The sequence below is a fragment of the Mesocricetus auratus genome, unplaced genomic scaffold, assembly GCF_017639785.1.
Source record: "Mesocricetus auratus isolate SY011 unplaced genomic scaffold, BCM_Maur_2.0 Super-Scaffold_100015, whole genome shotgun sequence".
Classification (NCBI taxonomy): domain Eukaryota; kingdom Metazoa; phylum Chordata; class Mammalia; order Rodentia; family Cricetidae; genus Mesocricetus; species Mesocricetus auratus.
In genome coordinates, this window is record NW_024429198.1 from 24,107,407 (window position 1) to 24,128,299 (window position 20,893).

The following is a 20,893-nucleotide window of genomic DNA, read 5'->3' on the forward strand; positions in this document are numbered from 1 at the left end:
AAAAACAAAAGAATCTGGTTTTGCCCTAGGTCCCTGGATATCTAGTCTCTGGTTCTTGGTCACTCGAGTATTGTTGGGCATGTGTTCCATATCATGGAGTGGGCCTTAAGTCAAATCAGATATTGGTTGGGTACTCCACAAGCTCCGTGCCATTGCACTAGCATGGAAGATAGCATTGTAAATCATGCAGTTTGTGGCATTTCTCTTTCAGAACCATTCAGAATACCTTCCTTCTAAAGATGCTAGCACATAGGCATGAAGGCTCTACATAGGCACTGCGCAACTTCTCCATGCTCAATGAGTTGTGTAGGTGTTGTCTTCAGCAATGGGGCCTTGCTTTCAGTTTGTGGAGAACAACCTGTAGTCTTGGCAACAGTGTTAATTGTTCAGGGATTCCAATAGGATCCCTTTGAGCTACAACTCAACTAGGTGTAACTCAGTTCTTGTACTGAAGCTTCATTTGGTGATAAGAGATGTCCAGTTAGGACTCGGTCTCCCCATTATTTGGCAATTTTATTTCTATCCCCTTCATATACATATGTAATTTGCAAAGCTTCTACTATGTTATGCTTTCATACTACCCCTCAAATGATCGTTAATTTTATCTGTCTCTCCCAATATTCCCTCCCTCACCCCCTTTTCCCAATCCCTTCCTACTTCATCCACCTGTTTCAGCCCAGCCCCCATCCTTAACTGCCAGAGGACACTGAGGGTTTGCAGCAGGTGACAACTAGTATTTAACAGGTCGACCCACAAGGCAAATAACTTTCTGAGGGGGCGCCCCACTTCACAAGGCTGTGGGGTCACTGACTATAAGTGACTGCCTCTGTCTGGAGTTTTCCTCATATGGCACTACAAACAGTTATGAGTCCTTTTCCCACTGCTTGTGTGTTCATCTCATGAAAATATTTAATCTACTGGGCACATGCATATAGCTGTGGTTAGTCAGGTAGATGATTTCTGCTTAGCTGTATAATTCTGATGAATAGAAGTAATACCAGGATGTTTTTCATTATGCAGATTGACATAGGAAAATAATAGTATTCTCAGTCACAAAGACAGCTAATTTTAGACTTCAGTACAAATTCAAAGTAAACTGTTTGCCTCTGGAGATGAATATCTGGTTGCCCCTAGAGACAAATACTTGAGGTTAATTTCCTAGATTTTTTTTCTGATTCAAGGTCAGAGCATGAAGCAACTTTAGTTGACATAACTTTCTCAGCAATGGATTTTCTGCTCGTACTCCCCAACCTCTGGTTCAGCCAACTGTTTATTGTTTAAGTCCTGTTTATTGTTTAAGTGAATTTCAATGTCACTTTCTATCTGGGAACCCGAGTCACTCAGAGCTATGTGCTTGCTTTGCACACCATGTCCAATCAACGTGACTTCCCTTGCCTGAAAGAAACTGTGAGAGCAGTATGGCTCTGTTTCTCATTATTTACTCAAGAAGTGCTATGCGACCCTGAAAAATGTGATCCATACTTGTCCAGGTGTTTTGGCTGTGAGAAGAAGCAGGAGAAATATAGGGGGAATTAGGAGAGAAATGTGAGAGAAGTAACAGTGTGTGTGTGTGTGTGTGTGTGTGTGTGTGTGTGTGTGTGTGTTCATGGGGAGATGTAGCTCAGTGTGCAGATAGAGAAGTGTGAGGGGAGGCATAGGAGATAGATGGAGAGAGAAGTGTTATGTATCTGTTATAGAGAGATGTAGATGTGTAGAGACTGTTAAAAAGAGAGATTATTGAAGATGAAGTAAAAGAGGTTACCTTTTTTTCTAATTACTATCAGAAAACATGTTTCTTTATTTACCCTTGAATAGAAAAGTCCAGCCCTAAGATAGAGAAGAAATATTTTTTAAGTTCCTTGCTGTTCTGAGAAGGCAGTCCTGAGGGCTGGTCTCCAGGGCTGCAATTCTTAACTATTCAATTTCCCTTTCCAAGGGTGATATATATGTCCCCTCCTCCCAGTTTTTACTCTATACATAACCTCTGTGGTTATGACTTAACAGCTAATGTATACATATAAGTAATACCATATTTGTCTTCCTGGGTCTGGGTTACCACACATGGGATGATTATTTTCTAGTTCCATCCATTTGCCTGCAAATTTAGTTTCATTTTTTAATATTTGAGTAATGGTACATTGTGTAAATGTACCACATTTTCTTTATCCATTCATCTGTTGAGGGCTATTTAGGTTGCTCCCACTTTCTGGATATTATAAATAGAGTAGCAATGAACATGGTCAAACAAGGACTCTGTGGTAAATTGAAGCATCTTTTGTGTGTATGCTCAAGAGTGGTATAGATGGATCTTGTGGTAGATCAATCTCCATCTGTCTTCCTGAGGAACTGCCACACTGATTTCAATAATGGCTGTACAGATTTGCATTCTCACCACCAGTGAGTGTTCCCCTCACTTCACATCCTTGCCAGGATGAGTTGTCATTCGTTTGATTGATCTTAGCCATTTGGACAGGTGCTAGGATGACATATCGAAGTAATTTGGGTTTGGATTTCCCTGATTACTAGAGGTGTTGAACATTTCTTTAAGTGTTTCTCAGCTATTTGAGTTCCTTTTTGGAGAAATTCTCTATGTATATCTCTAACCCATTTTTTAGTTATTTGTTTTCTTGATATCTAGTTTTTATGTTCTTTATGTATTTTAGTTGTTAGCTCTCTATGAAATTTGTAGCTACTAAAAGTCTTCTACCATTCTATGGGCTAACATGTTATGTGAATAACAGTGTCATTTGCCTTGCAGAAGCTTTTCAGTTTCATGAGATCCTATTTATTAATTATTTATCTTAGTGCTTGTGCTAGTTTTGTTCTTTTCAGAAAGTCTTCTTCTGTGCCGATAAGTTCAAGACTATTACTCATTTTCTCTTCTATCAGGTTCAGTGTATCTGGTTTTATGCTGAGGTCTTTGACACATTTTGAGTTAAAATTTGTGCAGTGTGATAAGTATTGATCTATTTGAATTTCTTTACATTAGCTATCCATGACGACCAATACTATTTGTTGAAGATGCTATATTTTTTCCAGTTTATATTTCTGGCTTCTTTATCAAAAATCTGGTATCCACAAGTGTGTGAATTTATGTCATGGTCTTCAATGATTTTTCAATGTGTTCTTATTTTGGATACCTTACTCAGCCATCTGTGTGATAATTTACATATTAGCATTTGTATGGCCCAACAACTTTCCCATAAGCACCTATTGCAGACTCACCTGAGGCTATTTCTTAATTGTGTGTGAGAACTGAAATATCAACTTCATACTTTGGTTTCCAATTGTTGGTCTTTTTATTCTGCTGCATAACTTCATAAAGGCTTATTTTTTTAAATCATAGGAAGGATATTCTTAAAAGTGGACCCAATTGTTGTTCCCAGTTGCCCTCCTCCAAGAGTATATTAGTTCATTTTTCAGTACCATAACCACATAGCATTTGGATCTAGATGACTTTATAAAGAAAAATGTTTATTTAGTTCATAGTTATGAAGACTAAGAATAAAGAAAAGAAATCTGACATCCTCATTTATCTAGCCTGGTATAGCTGTCATCATAGTGAACTTTCGTATGGGAACAAGACTTCACAGGGCAATTCAGGAAGCCGGCAAGGCCACATCCCAAGATACCTTCCCAGGCCATTCCTACATTGATCTAAGCACTTCCTCCAGATTCCACCTTTTAAAATGCTGACCTCCACACTGAGGCCTATGCCTTTTCAAGTGAACCACTGGGAGACAAAGCAAGAACAAACCACAGCCCAGAGATGCTTAACTGTGAAAGGTTCAAACTCTGATACTATACCAACAGCACAAGAAAAGGCTGCAGTTATATGCATGGCATAATACAGAAGCCCCCAAGGTGGCTGACACCCTGTTCTGTATAGAGGTTACATAGCTTCACTCCATTTTTTTTCTCACTAGGCCTAGAGTCTGTCAATTCGTCCAGGGCAGGACCTAGGCCCTTCCCCATTTGTCCAGGCTGAGAGAGCATCCCTCGGTGTGGAATGGGCTCCCAAAGTTCATTTGTACGCCATAGTGAACACTAATCTACTACCCAAGGCCCCACATTCATGGAGTCTGGATCAGTCCCCTGTTGGCCTCTCAGCCATCAGTCTGGGATTCAAGAGCTCCCCCTTGTCCAGTCAGCTGTCTTTGTGGATTTCACCAGCATCGACTTGACCCTTTTGCTCATCCCTCCTCCATCTCTGTCACTGGGTTCCAGGGGTTCAGTTTAGTGTTTAGCTGTGAGTATCTGTCTCTGCCTCCATCAGTCACTGGATGAAGGTTCTAGGATGGCATATAAGGTAGTCATCAACCTTATCATCAGGTAGGGGCTATTAATGCAGTCTCTCCGCTATTGCTTAGTTTGCCAGTTGGTGTTATCCTTGTAGATCTCTGGAAATCTCACTAGTGTCAGCTCTCTCCTCAAAGCTATAATGACTCCATCTATTATGGTATCTCTCATCCTGCTCTCATCTATTCTTATGCTGACTCAACCTTCCTGCTCCCCCTCCTCTTATCCCCATCTCTTTTTCCTGGTTCCCTCTCCCCTCCCCCCATGTTCCCAATCTGCTCAGGATATCTTGCCTCATTCCACTTCTCTGGGATATAGTGTATATCTCTTGGGAAACTCCTTGTTTCCCAGACTCACTGGCCCTGGGATTGTAGGCTGACATTCCCCCCCATCCATATCTAAATTTCATTTTTGAGTGAGTACATACCATGTTTGTCTTTTTGTTACTGGCTTACCACACTCAGGATGGTTTCTTCTAGTGCTGTCCATTTACCTGCAAATTTCAAGATTCCATTATTTTTTTGCACTGAGTAGTACTCCATTGTGTAAATTACCACATTTTCTCTATCCACTCTTCAGTTGTGGGATACCTAGGTTGATTCCAGGATCTAGCTATTACACATAATGTTGCTATGAACATAGTGGAACAGACATCCTTCTTGTATGAATGGGCATCTTTTGAGTATATGCCTAAGAGTGGAATTGCTAGGTCTTCTGGTAGACTGGTTCCCATTTTCCTGAGGAATCTCCATACTGACTTCCAAAGTGGCTGTACAAGTTGGCACTCCCACCAGCAATGAACAAGTGTTCCCCTTTCTCCACATCCTCTCCAGCATAAATTGTCATTGGTGTTTTTGATTTTAGACATTCTAACAGGAGTAAGATGATATCTCAGGGTTGTTTTGATTTGCATTTCCCTAATAGCTAAGGATGTTGAGCACTTTCTCAAGTGTCTCTCAGCCATTTTAGTTTCCTCTATTGAGAATTCTCTATTTAGTTCAGTCCCCCACTTTTTAATTGGGTCCTTTGTTGTTTTGGAGAGTTGCTACTTGAGTTCTTTGTAGATTTTGGAAATCAGCCCTCTGTCAGATGAGGGTTACTGAATATCTTTTCCCAATCTGTGGATTGCCTTTTTGTCTTGCTGACTGTGTCCTTTGCCTTACAGAAACTACTCAGTTTCAGGAGGCCCCATTTATTAATTGTCGATTTCAGTGTTTGTGCTACTGGTGTTATGTTCAGGAATTGGTCTCCTTTACCACTTCGTTCAGGGTACCTTCCACTTTCTCTTCTAACAGGTTCAGTGTGGCTAGATTTGTGTTGAGGTCTTTGATCCATAGGGACTTAAGTTTTGTGCATGGCAATAGACATGGATCTATCTGTAGTCTTCTACATGCCAGCATCCAGTTATGTCAGCACCATTTGTTGAAGATGCTATCTTTTTTTTTCCATTGTATAAATTTAGCTTCTTTGTCGAAAATCAGCTGTTCATAGGTTTGTGGATTAATCTCAGGGTGTTCAATTCGATTCCATTGGTCTACCTGTCTATTTTTGTGCCAATACCAAGCTGTTTTCAGGACTATAGCTCTGTAGCTTGAAGTCAGGAATGGTGATGCCTCCAGATGTTGCTTTGTTGAGCAGGGCTGTCTTGGCTATCCGGGTTTTTTTGTTTTTCCACATAAACTTGAGAATTGTGCTTTCATGGTCTGTGAAGAATTGCGTTGGAATTTTGAATGGCATTGCATTGAGCCTGTAGATTGCTTTTGGTAGGATTGCCATTTTTACTACATTGATCCTACCTATCCAAGAGCATGGGAGATCTTTCTATTTTCTGGTGTCTTCTTTATTTTTTTTATTTTTTATGGTTTTTTTTTTTTTTGGTTTTATGAGACAGGGTTTCTCTGTATTGTTTTGGAGGCTGTTGGTCCAGCCCGGCCTTGAACTCACAGAGATCCACCTGCCTCTGCCTCCTGAGTGCTGGGATTAAAGGCGTGCACCACCACTGCCCGGTTTCTGGTGTCTTCTTTAATTTCTTTCTTTAAAGACTCAAAGTTCTTACGATACACGTCTTTCACTTGTTTGGTTAGCATTACCCCAAGGTATTTTATGTTGTGTGTGACAATCATAAAGGGTGATGTTTCTCTTATTTCTTTCTCAGGTCTCTTATCGTCTGTATATAGTAGAGCTACTAATTTTCATGAGTTGATCTTGTAGCCTGCCACTTTGTTGAAGGTGTTAATAAGCTGTAAGAGTTCCCTGGTAGAGTTCTTTGGGTCACTTATGTAAACTATCATATCATCTGCAAATAGTGAAAGTTTTACCTCTTCCTTTCCAATTTGTATCCCCTTGATCTCGTTTTGTTGTTGTATTGCTCTAGCTAGAACTTTGAGTACAATATTGAAGAGGTATGGGGAGAGGGGACAGCCTTGTCTTGTTCCTGATTTTCTTGAAATTGCCTTGAGTTTCTCTTCATTCAGTTTAATGTTGGCTGTTGGTTTACTGTATATAGCTTTTATTATGTTTAGGTATGTTCCTGTTATCCCAGATCTCTCCAAGACTTTTATCATGAAGGGGTGTTGGATTTTGTCAAAGGCTTTTTCGATATCTAGTGAGATGATCATGTGATTTTTTTCTCAGCTTGTTTATATGGTGGATTACATTAAAGGATTTTCGTGTGTTGAACCATCCCTGCATTCCATGGATGAAGCCTACTTGATCATAGTGGATGAGTTTTCTGATGTGTTCTTGGATCTGATTTGCCAGTATTTTATTGAGTATTTTTGCATCAATGTTCATGAGAGAAATTGGTCTGAAGTTCCCTTTCTTAGTTGTGTCTTTGTGTGGCTTGGGTACCAAGGTTATTGAAGCCTTGTAAGAAGAGTTTGGTGAAGACCCTTCTGCTTTTATTGCATAGAATCCTTTGAAGAGAATTAGTATAAGCTGTTCTTTGAATTTCTGGTAAAATTCTGCATTGAAGCCATCTGGCCCTGGGCTTTTTTTTTCTTTGGGAGACTTTTGATGACTGCTTCTATTTCCTTAGGGGTTATAGGTGTATTTAAAATGCTTATCTGTTCTTGACTCAATTTTGGCAGGTTCTGTCTATCCAGAAAGTTGTCAATATCCTTTAAATTTTCGAATTTTGTGGAATACAGGTTTTCCAAGTGTGATCTGATTATTCTCTGGATTTCCTCAGTGTCCATTGTTATATCCCCCTTTTCATTTCTGATTTTGTTAATTTGCATGTTCACACTCTGCCGTTTGGTGAGTTTGGATAAAGGTTTGTCTATCTTGTTGATTTTCTCAAAGAACCAACCCTTCATTACACTGATTCTTTGTATTGTTTTCCTTGTTTCTACTTTATTGAGTTCAGCCCTCAATTGATTATTTCCTGGCATCCTCTTGTGTGAGTTTGCTTCTTTGTGTTCTAGCGATTTCATTTGTGCTGTTAATTCTCTAGTGTGACTATTCTCCAGTTTCTTAATGTGGGCACTTAGTGCTATGAACTTTCCTCTTAGCACTGCTTTCAAAATGTCCCATAAGTTTGGGTATGTTGTGTCTGCATTCTCATTGAATTCTAGGATGTCTTTAATTTCTCTTTTCATTTCTTCTTTTACCCAAGAGTGGCGCAATTGCTCATTATTCAATTTCCGTGAGTTTGTAGGGGGTCTACAATTTGCATTGTTGTTGAACTCTAACTTTTAAGCAGGTGGTCTGATAAGATACATGGAGTTATTCCAATTTTTTTGTACCTGTTGAGGTTTTCTATGTAACCATATTTGTGGTCGATTTTTGAGAATGTTCCATGTGGCACTGAGCATAAGGTATATTCCTTTTTATTTGGGTGGAATGTTCTATACATGTCTGTTAATCCCAATTGGGTCATAACTTCTATTAGTTCCTTTGCTTCTTTGTTAAGTTTCTGTCTGGTAGTTCTGTCTAGTGGTGACAGTGGGGTGTTGAAGTCCCCCACTATAACTGTGTGAGGTTTTATGTGTGCTTTGAGTTTTAGTAATGTTTCTTTTATGAATATGGATGCCTTTGTGTTTAGTGTGTAGATGTTCAGAATTGAGACTCCATGTTGGTGGATTTTTCCTGTGGTGAATATGAAATGACCTCCTTCATCTCTTTTGATTGATTTCAGTTTGAAGTATAATATTAGGATTGTTACCCCAGCTTGTTTTATGGGTCCATTTGATTGGAAAATCTTTTCCCAACCCTTAACTCTGAGGTAACATCTTTCTTTGAACCTGAGGTGTTTCTTGTATGCAGCAGAAGGATGGATTCTGTCTTTGAATCCCATTGTGTTAGCCTGTGCCTTTTTATGGGTGAGTTAAGACCATTAATATTGAGGGATATTAATGGCCTTTGATTGCTCATTCTTGTTTGTTTTGGAATGGTTGTTCTTGGTGGAATTATATGTGGATTTCCAACCCTTTTATCTTTTGGCTGTTGGTAAATTGGGATTATTAATTGCCTATGCTTTTTCTGGTTGTAGTTAACTTCCTTGGATTGGAGTTTTCCTTCCAGAACTTTCTGTAAGGCTGAGCTAGTGGATATATATTTTTTAAGTCTGGTTTTGTCATGGAATATCTTGCTTTCTCCATCTAGACCCAGAGTTCAAGCAGCAACTCAATCCCACTCAAAACTATAGGTGTGTGTGAATCATGGCAGGAAAGGAAGTAATATGTTCCATCTTGGCTCCCTTTAAATGACCTCACTAAGCCCAACCCTTATTTCATTACAAGAAGAACTATTTGGAGGCTAGAGAGGTGATTTAGCAACAAAGAGCACTTGGCTGCTCTCTTCAAAGAGCCAGATTTGAGTCCCAGCACCTACAGAGTGCCTCACACCTACTTGTGACTCCAGTTTCTAAGGATCTGATTCCATCTTCTCGATTCTGTGGGTATTGCATGACTATGGTGCACAGAAAAACATGCAGTCAAAATACCCAAACACGTATAATAAAGATAGGTGGCTTTTTACGGTTGTCTAAGACAAGGCATCGCCATATAGCCTTATCTGCTATGTAGACTATATAGACCAGGCTAACCTAGAACTCATGGAAGTCTCCCTGGCTTGTCCTCCCCAGTGCAGGGATTAAAGGTGTGCACCACTAAACCTGACCTGTAGGCCTACGTTTTGAAATTTTTAATAAAAGAAAAGGTTTTGATCCCATTTATCTCTTTCTACTGCCTCCCTCAGGTACACAAACTGTCACTCTCAAAATTAACTAAATGAAGGTGTTCCTTAAACTAAATCCTCATAAATGCATACATTAATTTTTCATGAACTGATTAATTTTAAATAAATAGTTTTAAAACATTTAAAAGAAATTAAGCCCAGACAACTTCTGGGCAGTTTTAGAGCACCACCTTTTGTTGGAATTCTTCCTAAGTTTTATAGTGAAGATCAAAATAGCTTAAAGCAAATAGAGAGTGAAATAAAGACCTCTATAACCCAAAGGGCATGTTTGAGACTTGCTGTTATTAAAGTGTGGGTTTTATTCATTTTTTACACAGAGATTGGCATCTCTTTCAGGTTTAAAAATCACAATTACCCCCTATTAAAACAAAATAAAGGATCAAATGAAAGTAATTAAAACCTTATTAAAGAAATTTTAATAAACCAATTACTGCTCATGAATATGGTAATCTAAAAAAAGCCATCCTTTGCCTGAAATAAAAATAAAGTATCTCTTAAATATATTTAGTATACATCATTAGTTATTTAAATTTCTTCTCAACTAAATGAACTGTCAATTATATTAGGAACAGTAATAACTTTATACTGATAAAAGGACGCTACTGGATGATGTCATTAATGGAACATTCCACCAAAACAATTTTATTACAGATCATTATCAGAAATAAATTAGCATACCTTCATCATGTAAATTAAAAATTTCCAGTTACAGATTACAACATTTTTTTATTTAGCTCCTCATGGATGCTGATACTTTGTGAATTTAGTTTATTCTACATTTTTTTATGTGTTACAATTTGGTATCACCCTGGGTAATTTAGCATTATTGGTAAGTTAATGTAATAAAACTACCTAGATCAGCTGCAAGAGATGAAACTCCTAGTGCTAAATTGATTACTGTTTTTCAGAGGTATAAATATTCCTCTGCCAGCTACAAGTAGAATGTCTGTATATTTGTGGCATTTAATGCCATTTAGATAGCATTTTCATATTTGCACCTGGAAGTATTATTTGTCTTGCATCTGCTATTTTACTCTTCTAATCCATTACACCATCTCGCTAGCACTGTAGTGATCTACAAATGCTTGATGCTCAGAGCCCCTGGCATCCTGCAGGGTCATATCCTGTAGTTAGTCACTCTGCTTTTTTGCAGTAACTTCCTGGCAAGCACCCCCTGGGTGCTGAAGCACATTCTGTATGCTACAGACCCTGAATTCTGGGCGTTCAGCATCTTTCTGATACTAACACAAGTGCCTCCTATCCTCTCGTGGCTGGAAGGAAAAGCAAGGGCAGTAAATTGAGGTGCAAGTAGAGGGTGTCTAAGGTCAGAGATCCAGGAGCAGCCCCATCTTGTAGCCTTGGCTCTGCTCATTTGCAAGACTCAAGTCTCTAAATACTTGGGTGGAACTTGAGGACCTGCTTACAAAGTGGTGTAGCCATGTGTCTTGTTCGATGAAGGCCACCCTCTTCGCCACAGTGGCCTGTCTGTGGGCCCTGCAGCATGACAGCAGGTTGCACTGCCAGCAACAAACCCAGAGGGAAATATGAAAAGAAAAGCCTGGTGTGGGCTCACGGACTGCTGTTCTGCTCCGTTGGCCACAGAAGCCATTGAGTACAGTTCGCTCCCCTGTGTTCAGGCTTTGGTTGCCCAGCTTTGTAGGAACTACCAAACAGTCTATGGTCAAGTCCTACATAAGAATGGAGAAAAGAAAGGACTGGAGAATTTACTTACTTAATTCTCATTTACTTACATAATCTAGTTTCCTACATGAATCTCAACTCTCTTTCTCTGTCTCCTCTCTCCTTCTCTCCTTTTCCCCCCATCCCCTCCCCCCTTATCATCCATCTCTCTCTCTCACTCTCACTCTCTGTCTCCTATGTTTTTCTTAGGATAGCTCTGAACCCAACTCTTGCCTAATTTTGACCTCTCAATATATCAGCCATTGTGCCAACTATCTCCAGAAAGTACTGATTCAATGTCCCATTTCACCCACTTTTCCATCTTTTTAGCTCATACCAAGGTTGTCCTTGGTAGGATCATGGCCCTCCTTTCAGGGCGTGTACTGTGGGTCTCAGATACTCATGAAGCTAGATGGAAGACTTGGAGATGCAGACCAAGGACTTTCATAGTTCACTGGACTATGATGCACAGTAGCATCAGTGTAGAAAGGTAGACTGTGTATGAACTGAGGGACCACCCATACTCAAGTCTGAACTAGCTGAAGCTAACTAATAAGTCAAGAAAGGTGAGGGAGACATCACAGTCCAATGAAGATATCTTCTCTTTCATCTTCTCTCTTCTTGTAAAATATTAGACTATTTCTTATATTTTCCTTCAAGTTTCACCACTTCCTCCCAATTCTTTTTAGTTCTTAAAATAGCAAAACTTATTTATTAATTATTATTATCACAGAACAGCTTACATGTAGAAATACGTATGTTTTACTATTTAATTATGTTTGGCTGTGAAATGTCACCCACATTTTAAAACACTCACTTTCAGACTTCAGTTTGTATGTGTTAGTGTTTTCAATCAGGGGTTGGTAATGAAAATACTCATTGTCATCTGTCAACATTATTTACATACAGTGCATACCAGTGCTTTAACATGGCTTTCTGAAAGGTATCCTCAAATACTGAGATGAAATATGATTTATCTTTATTTAATGTTCTTTTTAAACTGAAACATCTATTGTTTTGTTATAAAATAACATTGTGACACTACAGGTGATTGCTGGTATACATTTTGATTATTTCAATGATCAGAATTCAATAAAAGATTTTATCATGAATGAATGAACACCTTTATCTTATTTTTCAAAATGGTATAATAAGTTAATGTTTCTAGTATCACAAATAAGTCCCACTCAAAACATATTTTCTACATTTACCATTTACCATTGACTGTTTTGTATACTCAATTATAGGAGAATAATGAGAATAAAAGTCATACACAGGCATATAGAAAAGCACTGATACATTAAAAGGAGGTTGGGTAAACTCTTTTCTGGAAAAGACAGGCTGGAAAGTTGTTTGTGAACAAAAGCAGAGGTAAATGTGTGGATGTACAGAGATGGCTGGTTCAAATACAGCTTTGTTTGTAGAAACAGGCAAACCAGACCTGTCTTCAAGCAGTGCTCTGAACTAAAGGGCCAGTTTATAGATGCCAGCCAATTTCTTTCACATAAATAAAACTCTCAGTCAATGCTGCTTCTGAAGACAGTTCAAAGTTTATGTCTAAAGTAGTTTTTATACAACTATATAGTCACTTAATTAACAATCAGATTTGTGTGACCAGTGCCTATGTTTGGTATGTGGAATGCAAGACTTCATCAAAATGAACAATGTTCTGCTCATCTAACACAATAGATGAGATGATATCTCATCTGGTTAAAGGCCAAAACACCCCTAAACAAGTAACCTGGAGGTCGCTTTTTTTTAAAGAACAAGTCAGACTTTTCTCTGCTTTCAGTGGTAGTTACTCCAGCTAAAGCACAAACATTTCCTTTTTAAATGGCTATTATACGGAACACAAATACAATAAGAATTATTTTAAGAGCATTTTTAAATGGTGATATAACACACAGGCAATGTCTGTGACATCACCTACGATTAGTTTTGTTTTAGGTAATTCATATGTTAAAACCCAAAGCATTCTGTGTGGTCAACATATTTTATTTTGTTCTGTCTACATTAATTATTGTTATACTCAGTCTCCTACTCTCTGTTACTCCATTTTTAATTTTTTAAGATCATAATATAATCATTTCTCCCTTTCCCTTTTCTCCCTCCAACCCTGTCCATGTACCTACTGATGCTGCTCTTTTTCAAACTCATGGCATCTTTGTCATTAACTGTTGATGGCAGGCTCTAAGACACACATGTTTACCCCCAACCCTGTCTTTTATATTCCTGTAGTGTGTGTGTGTGTGTGTGTGTGTGTGTGTGTGTGTGTGTGTGCGTGCGTGCATGCATGCCACAGCACATTTGCAGATGTCAGAGAACACCCTGCAGGAGTCTGGATCCTAGTCATTGAATTCAGATATTCAACCTCGACAGCAAGCATCCTTTCCTACTAAACCATCTTGCTGACCCAGCTCATACTATTTACCCTTTCCTGCCAATGCTTTTAAATCCAGTAAGGCAAACTGGCTGCGATGAATAAGAATGGTACCATTCAGTGGCTCTCCTTATATGTGCCTTACAGGAGTCCTTTGGAATCTCTCATCATGTGATGCACTCAAAATGCCAATCATCCAGGATGCCCTGGCGGTGTTGACCAACGCAGTGATTATTCCTCACTCAGGCTGGGAAAATTCACCTCTTCAAGACGATCGGAAAATACAGCTGCATTCATCACAGGTGCTGCGCAACGCCACTGGGTGCCTAAGGTCAGTTGCTTTCCTGCCCGCCAAGCTCCCTGTGAGTTCTTCCTGTAACCTTGATGGCTGTTTTCTGAGGACCAGACTGTCCTGCCAAGACAGATGTTGACATGGCAAATCAAAAGCTAAAGGAAAGCATTTCAAGAGGCACTTTCCATGATTCTAGACCCACACAGTGTTTAGCTGAGTTAGCTTGCTATCTTATATCTAGAGCAAAACAAAGAGTTCTATCTCAACCAAAACCAAGTCCTTCCCTTTCACTGGAAACAATAGTTTAGAGTAATTTGACATGATATTTTACATGTAAAATAACTAGGCAATTTCTTGGGGAGAGTCTGTGGCAAATGTATAGGGACATAATTAAGCACCACCAGAAACTGCTTTTATTCTGTTTCTTTCCCCTTAATTCTTTGTATGATTACAAGAGTTCACAATTTCTTAGAAATACCACCTTAACAAGGCCCGCTTTACTTTGTGTTTTTCAAATGCTAGAAAAAATAAGTATCCATAATTTTTTCTAGTACATTAAAAAACAAATTACCACACAGAAATCTCTGTGGTCTTCTTAGAGTTGTCTACATGCCTTGATTGAGTTTTAGGAAAGGGGGTACTAAACAAGACAGACAGATGCTTCTCTAAAGTCAGCCTGTGCTACTAGGGAAGGTTTATATTAAAGTTGGAAATTTCTGCAAAAGGGGTTATTTGTGGGATAGGAACAAAAGAGCTTGTTGAACATGCCTAATCAAAGAATCTGTACATCAGAACTAAAATGTTTAGAATGGCCTCAGCAAGGCTGTCACAGACCTGTGGTTTCCCCAGTAGTTGGCTAGTTTTTAGTTGGCAATACCTGGTCTCTGCTAAGAAGGAACAAAAGCACATCAATGAGAATTGCTAATAACCATCTTATGAATATCCATACCAATGCTCTCAGAACAGGAATCCTCTGAACACTTTCCCTCTAGCATATGAAATGTGAACCTTTGACATGGTTTCTCTGGATAGTCTCCACCATAACCCAGATTTACATGTCTCCAGAATTTCCTGTTGGAGCATCCTTTTATGACTTCTTCAATTCTATTATCCTATGGAGGCACCACTCTGCCTAAAGAGCTCTAACTCTTCTGGCACCAACACTGGAGGCACTCCCAAGCAGTTATCTGCATCTATGAAAAGTGATTTTCCTCTTTCCTGTGGTTAATAATAATTAATAATAATAACCACCCTTGCATCTTCATGACTTTTGATTAAAGGTGGGGGCATAGCCACATGGGTGTGTTCAACACCTTTGATAATAATGTCACGAGACCTTTTCATGAGGCCTCTGTCTGTGTTTAACATCTGTGAGGGTGTGAACCAGATTACTGTGAGATCAGATCAGGTTGACATCTCATCCTTCTCCACACATGGAGAGGCTCCACCCCTACTGCTTCTGCTTCTGGGAGGAAGTAACCACAAACAACATAGGAAATACTAAAGGTAGAGCGTGCTAGGTTCAGGAAAAGTATGTCATAGCCAAGTCAGGTATCCTCAGCCATGATGCAACAGCGTTGGTGGTTTCCCACATTTCTAAGCATGTTACATGAGCTATGAGGCAAAGCCCCTTCGCGTGTAACCAGCTGTATTTTTTTTTTTTGCTAAACTTCTGTCCTACAGAAAGCAGTTGGGTAGCGCCATTTTTGTTCTAATGCGGTAGCCTATCATGCTACACTGATAGTCTCTCTGAACTGGGAGAGGAATATAGTAGTGATACAGAGTGGGAAAATAAATGTATCAAATAAAGACTCCATGAACAAAAGGTTTCAAGGGGTTACCATGTTTATCCATCCATGGTCCCCTGAGAACAAGGACAACACATGAAAGCAGTTGCATGTATCTATGACTTCACAGAACTTTTAGGGTTCTCAGTGTGAGTTTATTTGTACTCTTGCTCCTCTCCGCAGCTCTTCCAATGCTGCTTCTGCCTTCCAGCCCTTTGACCCCATGATCCTTTGCTAAGTGGACAGCAGTGTGCCAGAGAGGGACTTGGGGCACAGAGATCCCCACTATAGCTAGGTTAAGAGTTACTAGCCCTTCTGGAGGGTGAGACACACACAACCCTAACAAAATATTGTGCTGTCATATGAATACAATGATAGTACAGGTGGAAAATTCTGTGTTACTTTGTATCAGGATTTGAACTCATATATATTTTGGCATCCAAAGAGGGTCCTGGATCCAACTCTTCATAAACACCAAACTGAGTCTTGCTTTCTTTGTTAGCACAGGAGTCAAACCCAGGGCCTTACATGTGCTAGACAGCTAGTCTACCACTAAGCTGTAACCCTAACCCTATGCACAGTTTATTCTCCTACATTTTATAAGCTCAGTAAATTTCTGTTTAGTTGAGTTATGGGGTCATTCCTGACCTTTGACCCATGCCTTGAGTCTTCTGCAGACCATTTCCATTTGACCACAACAAGAGGATGTGTAGGGTCATATGGCAAGATTGTAGCTAGCCCTCCTGAAATAGCATGTAACAACCAGTCAACCAGTGAATAGTCTACAGTCCTATGTATTGGTTCATTTAATTTCATTTCCCTTTTTCCTTTGGTGTTTTTGAGACAGAGTCTTACTCTGGGTTCATGCCTAGATTGTTTGTGGAGATCTTGCCTCTGCCTTCTGAGTGATGGGAATTCAGCACGTACTAGCACTCTCCACCTTTAATTTCTTTGTTAGCATTTACTGAGTAGCCAATGGCCCTTTTGCCTTTAAACGCCAGTTGTTTCTTCTTTTCTCCCTTTCCTCACTTTCCATCCTCAGCCCTACACTGTGGTTTGATGTGAGCTGTGTCCCTGTGGTCATATTCTGTGGTTTGATGTGAGCTGTGTCCCTGTGGCCATATTCTGGAAGTTTGCTCCACACTCTGGAGGTATAGAAAGTTGGTGGTGCCTTTGGAGATGGGATATGGCTGGTTCTTGGGGTGATTTCTTCAGAAGAAACAGCTCTAGCTTCTGACTGGTTCCCTGAGAAAGATCCTCACAGAGTAGCTGAATCCTGCCCTGCTCCTGGTTCCTTCCATCCTCTCCTACAGTGGTGATGGACATGCCTTGAGGCCCTCACTAGAGAACAAGAGAAAAGTATCACCTGACTTTGATCTCTGAGTCTCCAAAACTCAAAATTATTTATCTCTGTAGAGCCTTGGGCCGTTGCCCAACAAGCCGAACATATAGATATTTATGTTAGGAATATCCTAGTCACTCCTTTGTCAGAATCATCTATCCCATGACTGGGATGAGTTTAAGATGAGTTGATATTTTAGACTTATTTCTGAAACTTCAGCTTACGGATACATAAATAAAATGAAATAGAAAGGAAAATAAAACTATTTCCACATCACAGGATTGTCTAACCTAGTATAGCAAAAGGCAGGTAAAGATAAATATATCAAACCATTCTTAGCCATCATGACTCTTGACTTTATTCATAGCATAATTCAAACTTGTTTCTGTTACTCCAGGAAGAGAAGCAAAGCTAAGAATTGAAGCAATTGCTTTTTTTTCACCATTTTACTTTTCAGAGATGAATTCAAGTTAAGAATGTGAGCCACACCACTCCTCACTGTCCAAATGCTCAGCAGAAAAAAATTCAAGTAAAATAAGTTTAACTTTATGAAGCCAAAATCTGAATGTCCAGAACCCTATGTCCTCAGGCAGCTCATGGTCTTGGTTGACAGTCCAGGCACTTGCGTGTCTCTCAGCAGTAGATGCTGCAGTGCATCCCCAGTGGCTACCTCTCCATCCTGATCCACAGAAGCCACCTTCACAGAGTGCTCTCCTGGGAAGAGCCCCCGGGCTCTGCCTTCCTTAACAGGAAACAGTCATCTCCTGGGGACACCTCAAAAAGTTAAGCACAGATGATATGTAAAATGAAAACTCAGTGCCCTCAGCCCTTTTCCATTTAAAATTCATTTTGGGTAGGAAATGGAATTTTTCTCAGGCAGATCCATCTATTTGTTCCTGAAATACCTATTTATCACTGATAAAATAAGATAGAAATGGGGACAGGGAACTCTCTTCAATTTTGTGGAAGGAACGAGTTGGTAAAAGATGACAGAGGCTGGACTGTGGGATGGGACAGAGGGCTTGAGAGCCATGAGTCATCAAGATGCAGGGCAGGGTAGAACGTAGATCTATCGCTGCCTTCACCATGGCTACCTCATCCCAAACACAGTCACACCCATTCCTGCTCATTTCTTCCTATCTTATAATTCCATCTTCTGTTCCAAGACTGCTATGTCCAAACTTTATTTTTAAACAAAAACGATTTGAAAATATTGCCCAAAACAAGTGTGACAAATTATTAGAAGGGCTTGTTACATAAATCTAAGTGAAATTATTCCATTAGTATTTTTCTTCCTCCTTTCATGATTAAGAACTCCTCAGGGGAAATGACTTCATGCAGACCGGGTCAGACCTGAGAATAGATTTGGGTTTGCACTGACGACTGTTTTGTTGAGCACTGTGTAATCAAACGTGTCTCTTAACCTTTGTCCATTATAATGAGCACCTTCAGCTGAAAATATGTATTAACGGGCTGCACGAGGCCAGATCCAGTCTGTCTATGAGTAAGTTCTTGCTGACTGAGGTCAGTGTGGTGGCAGAAATATAACATTCCTCCAAAATCCATGTCTGTCTGTAACCTTGGGAGGTGACCTTTCTTGGCAATGGTGTCTTTGAAGATCTGATTTAGTTAGACTGGGGTGGGCCTACAATTAAGTAGTGCCCGTTTTTAAGGAGAGATGCATGGAGGGAAAGGTCTTGGAAACAGACATATAGGAGAGGGAGGCAGCTATGTGCTAAGGAGCACTGAGGATGCCCAACAGCCACCACAGGATAGGCTCCCTGGAGCCTTCAGTGTGAGCATGGCCATGCTGGCACCAGGATTTTGGACTTCTAGCCTCTAGAACCCTGAGAGAATACATTTTTGTTGTTTTAAGAGAGAATACATTTCTGCTCTGGCAGACCAGAAAACAATACATCTTGCCTAGTTGGAAGCAGAGGGACCTGCAGAGTCAGGGGGCACCCAAGGACACATTTCAGGGAGGAAAATGAGGAAGCCACTGCTCCCAAGCAGTCCTCAAACACTAGGATAGAATGACCAGAGGGGTACTTTATTTTGTCTGTATGCAAAACCAGTTGCCTCTACAGCTCAGGTAAGGAGCAAAGGCATTACCTATGCAGGGGTGAGGCCTGCATGTCCACATGTGACTGCCTCGGACTAAGGAGGTTTGCCTCCAACCCTCTGACTAGGTGTGCATGAAGAGGCTTCCTAGGAGGGTGTGTGATTTCTGTGTGCCCCATTCTTGCCCAGGAGCCTTTCTTCCCTTTCTGTCCCAACTCTGAGTCAGCATGAAAGGACAGATTGGATTTACAGGGGAGTGCAGCCAGAAGTCATTCTGGGTTCCTATACAGGAAACATGACGTGATACATGCATTATTTCCACTGTCCACTCCAACAGCTGTGTTCAAAATGGATTTTCTGAGAGGGATGGCTGTGTTTCCCATCTAAAACATATAGATCAATAAACTAAGAATCCTTGGCATGTACATAGTCATCATTCAGAATGAGCTGTAGGTGAAGCCTTGATAAGCAGCCCTTCTTTCTCCCTCTGAATCCAGCGACTAGCTCAATAAGACAGCTCAGAAACATTACTCTGTGGCTGCGCTGCATTTCGTCATGGGTACTTAGGACTTTATCAGCAGTGAGAACGTGTGCGCAAGGCTGGCTCTGTTAACGTCCACAGCTCCTTTGCCCATGCCACCAAGTGGTTTATTTATTTTTATTATTCTATTCCCACTTCAGCGTCTTGTCCTGAAGGACAACAATATACAACCCTAATTTTTCTCATCTATCTTTGTGTACACAGAATGTTATTAAGCCTGTCAAAGGAGCTGCACTGGGTCTGTGCTTATGAGCATAATTAAACTCAGACCCCCAATTAGTCATTTCAACCCATATAATGGACGAATGCTTGGTCCCACAGTGCCACTAATTCTAGAGTGACCTTGAGAAAGCCCATCACAAAGTAATGCTAATAATAATAACACCATTGCTAGAAGGCCCTGAGGACATTATTTCATCTGGGTTACTCTTGCATTAGCCACAGGTAAGAAGAGGAAAATTACTATTTTTATGTTAAGATCAATGCCAGTATTATCTACCTATTCAGATGAATGTTTTTGAAATATTTTATTTAAAATCCAAACATACAGATAATGTGCTTGGATCAAATCTACTCCCACCCCAACCCCCCATTCTTTTCCCTCTCTTGCCTTCCTCACTGCTTTTACCTCTCAACTTTATGTGCACTCTTTTAAAACTCACTAAGTCTACTCAGTGCTGCCTGTATGTGCATGGATTGGAGCTGTCTACTAGAATACAGACAGCCTTTGAAGGCCCACATCCATGAAGCATGCTGCACTCATCATCTGTGCGTATGTAGACAAGCACTTACAGTGCAGTTTGCTGTGTGCCCGTTTAACAGAATAATAGTGCAATGTTCTCCCCTAATCCTATGACCTACTCCTTTTGGGCCTACCCATTGGTTCCAGGGATTCCATCTTGTATGACCTAGTCCTTTTGGGCCTACTTAATGATTCTAGGAGTTCCATCTTGTAAAGTAGTCTTTAAATCCAACCAGAAAGTAATTGGCTATCCCCACAGCAATATTACCACAATTCCACCAGTGGTTAATATGTTGGCAGACTAGTTATTACTGTAATGCAGGATTCATAGCTAGGTACTGCTATTGAGTTGTCTCTCCTAGTAACATTCAAAGAGCCTTTCAGTACTGCAGAAGATGGCCAGAAGGTCTGAAAATGTTGGGATGTTGAATTTTGTGGTGGCTTGCCCATCTGGACAAGGATGTAGGTATGTGCCAGATGTATAGAGCATTGTGTACCTGGTGTTTGGAGGCAAAAAGACTTTGTCTCTGAGTAGTATACAGAGATGCTACATGGAATTGGTTCCACCTC

The 20,893-nt window shown here is 40.1% G+C and overlaps 1 protein-coding gene across 5 annotated transcripts in view; it reads left to right on the plus strand.

Annotated features, from left to right (window-relative positions):
• The window catches only part of Ctnnd2 (catenin delta 2), an 814,201-nt gene that overhangs the window by 638,197 nt on the left and 155,111 nt on the right, over positions 1–20,893 (plus strand). For all 5 annotated transcript variants that reach the window (XM_040757687.1, XM_040757684.1, XM_040757683.1 and 2 more), the window contains one exon: positions 13,706–13,889. In XM_040757687.1, the coding sequence (XP_040613621.1) occupies positions 13,706–13,889 (184 nt within the window). The remainder of the gene's footprint in view (positions 1–13,705; positions 13,890–20,893) is intronic.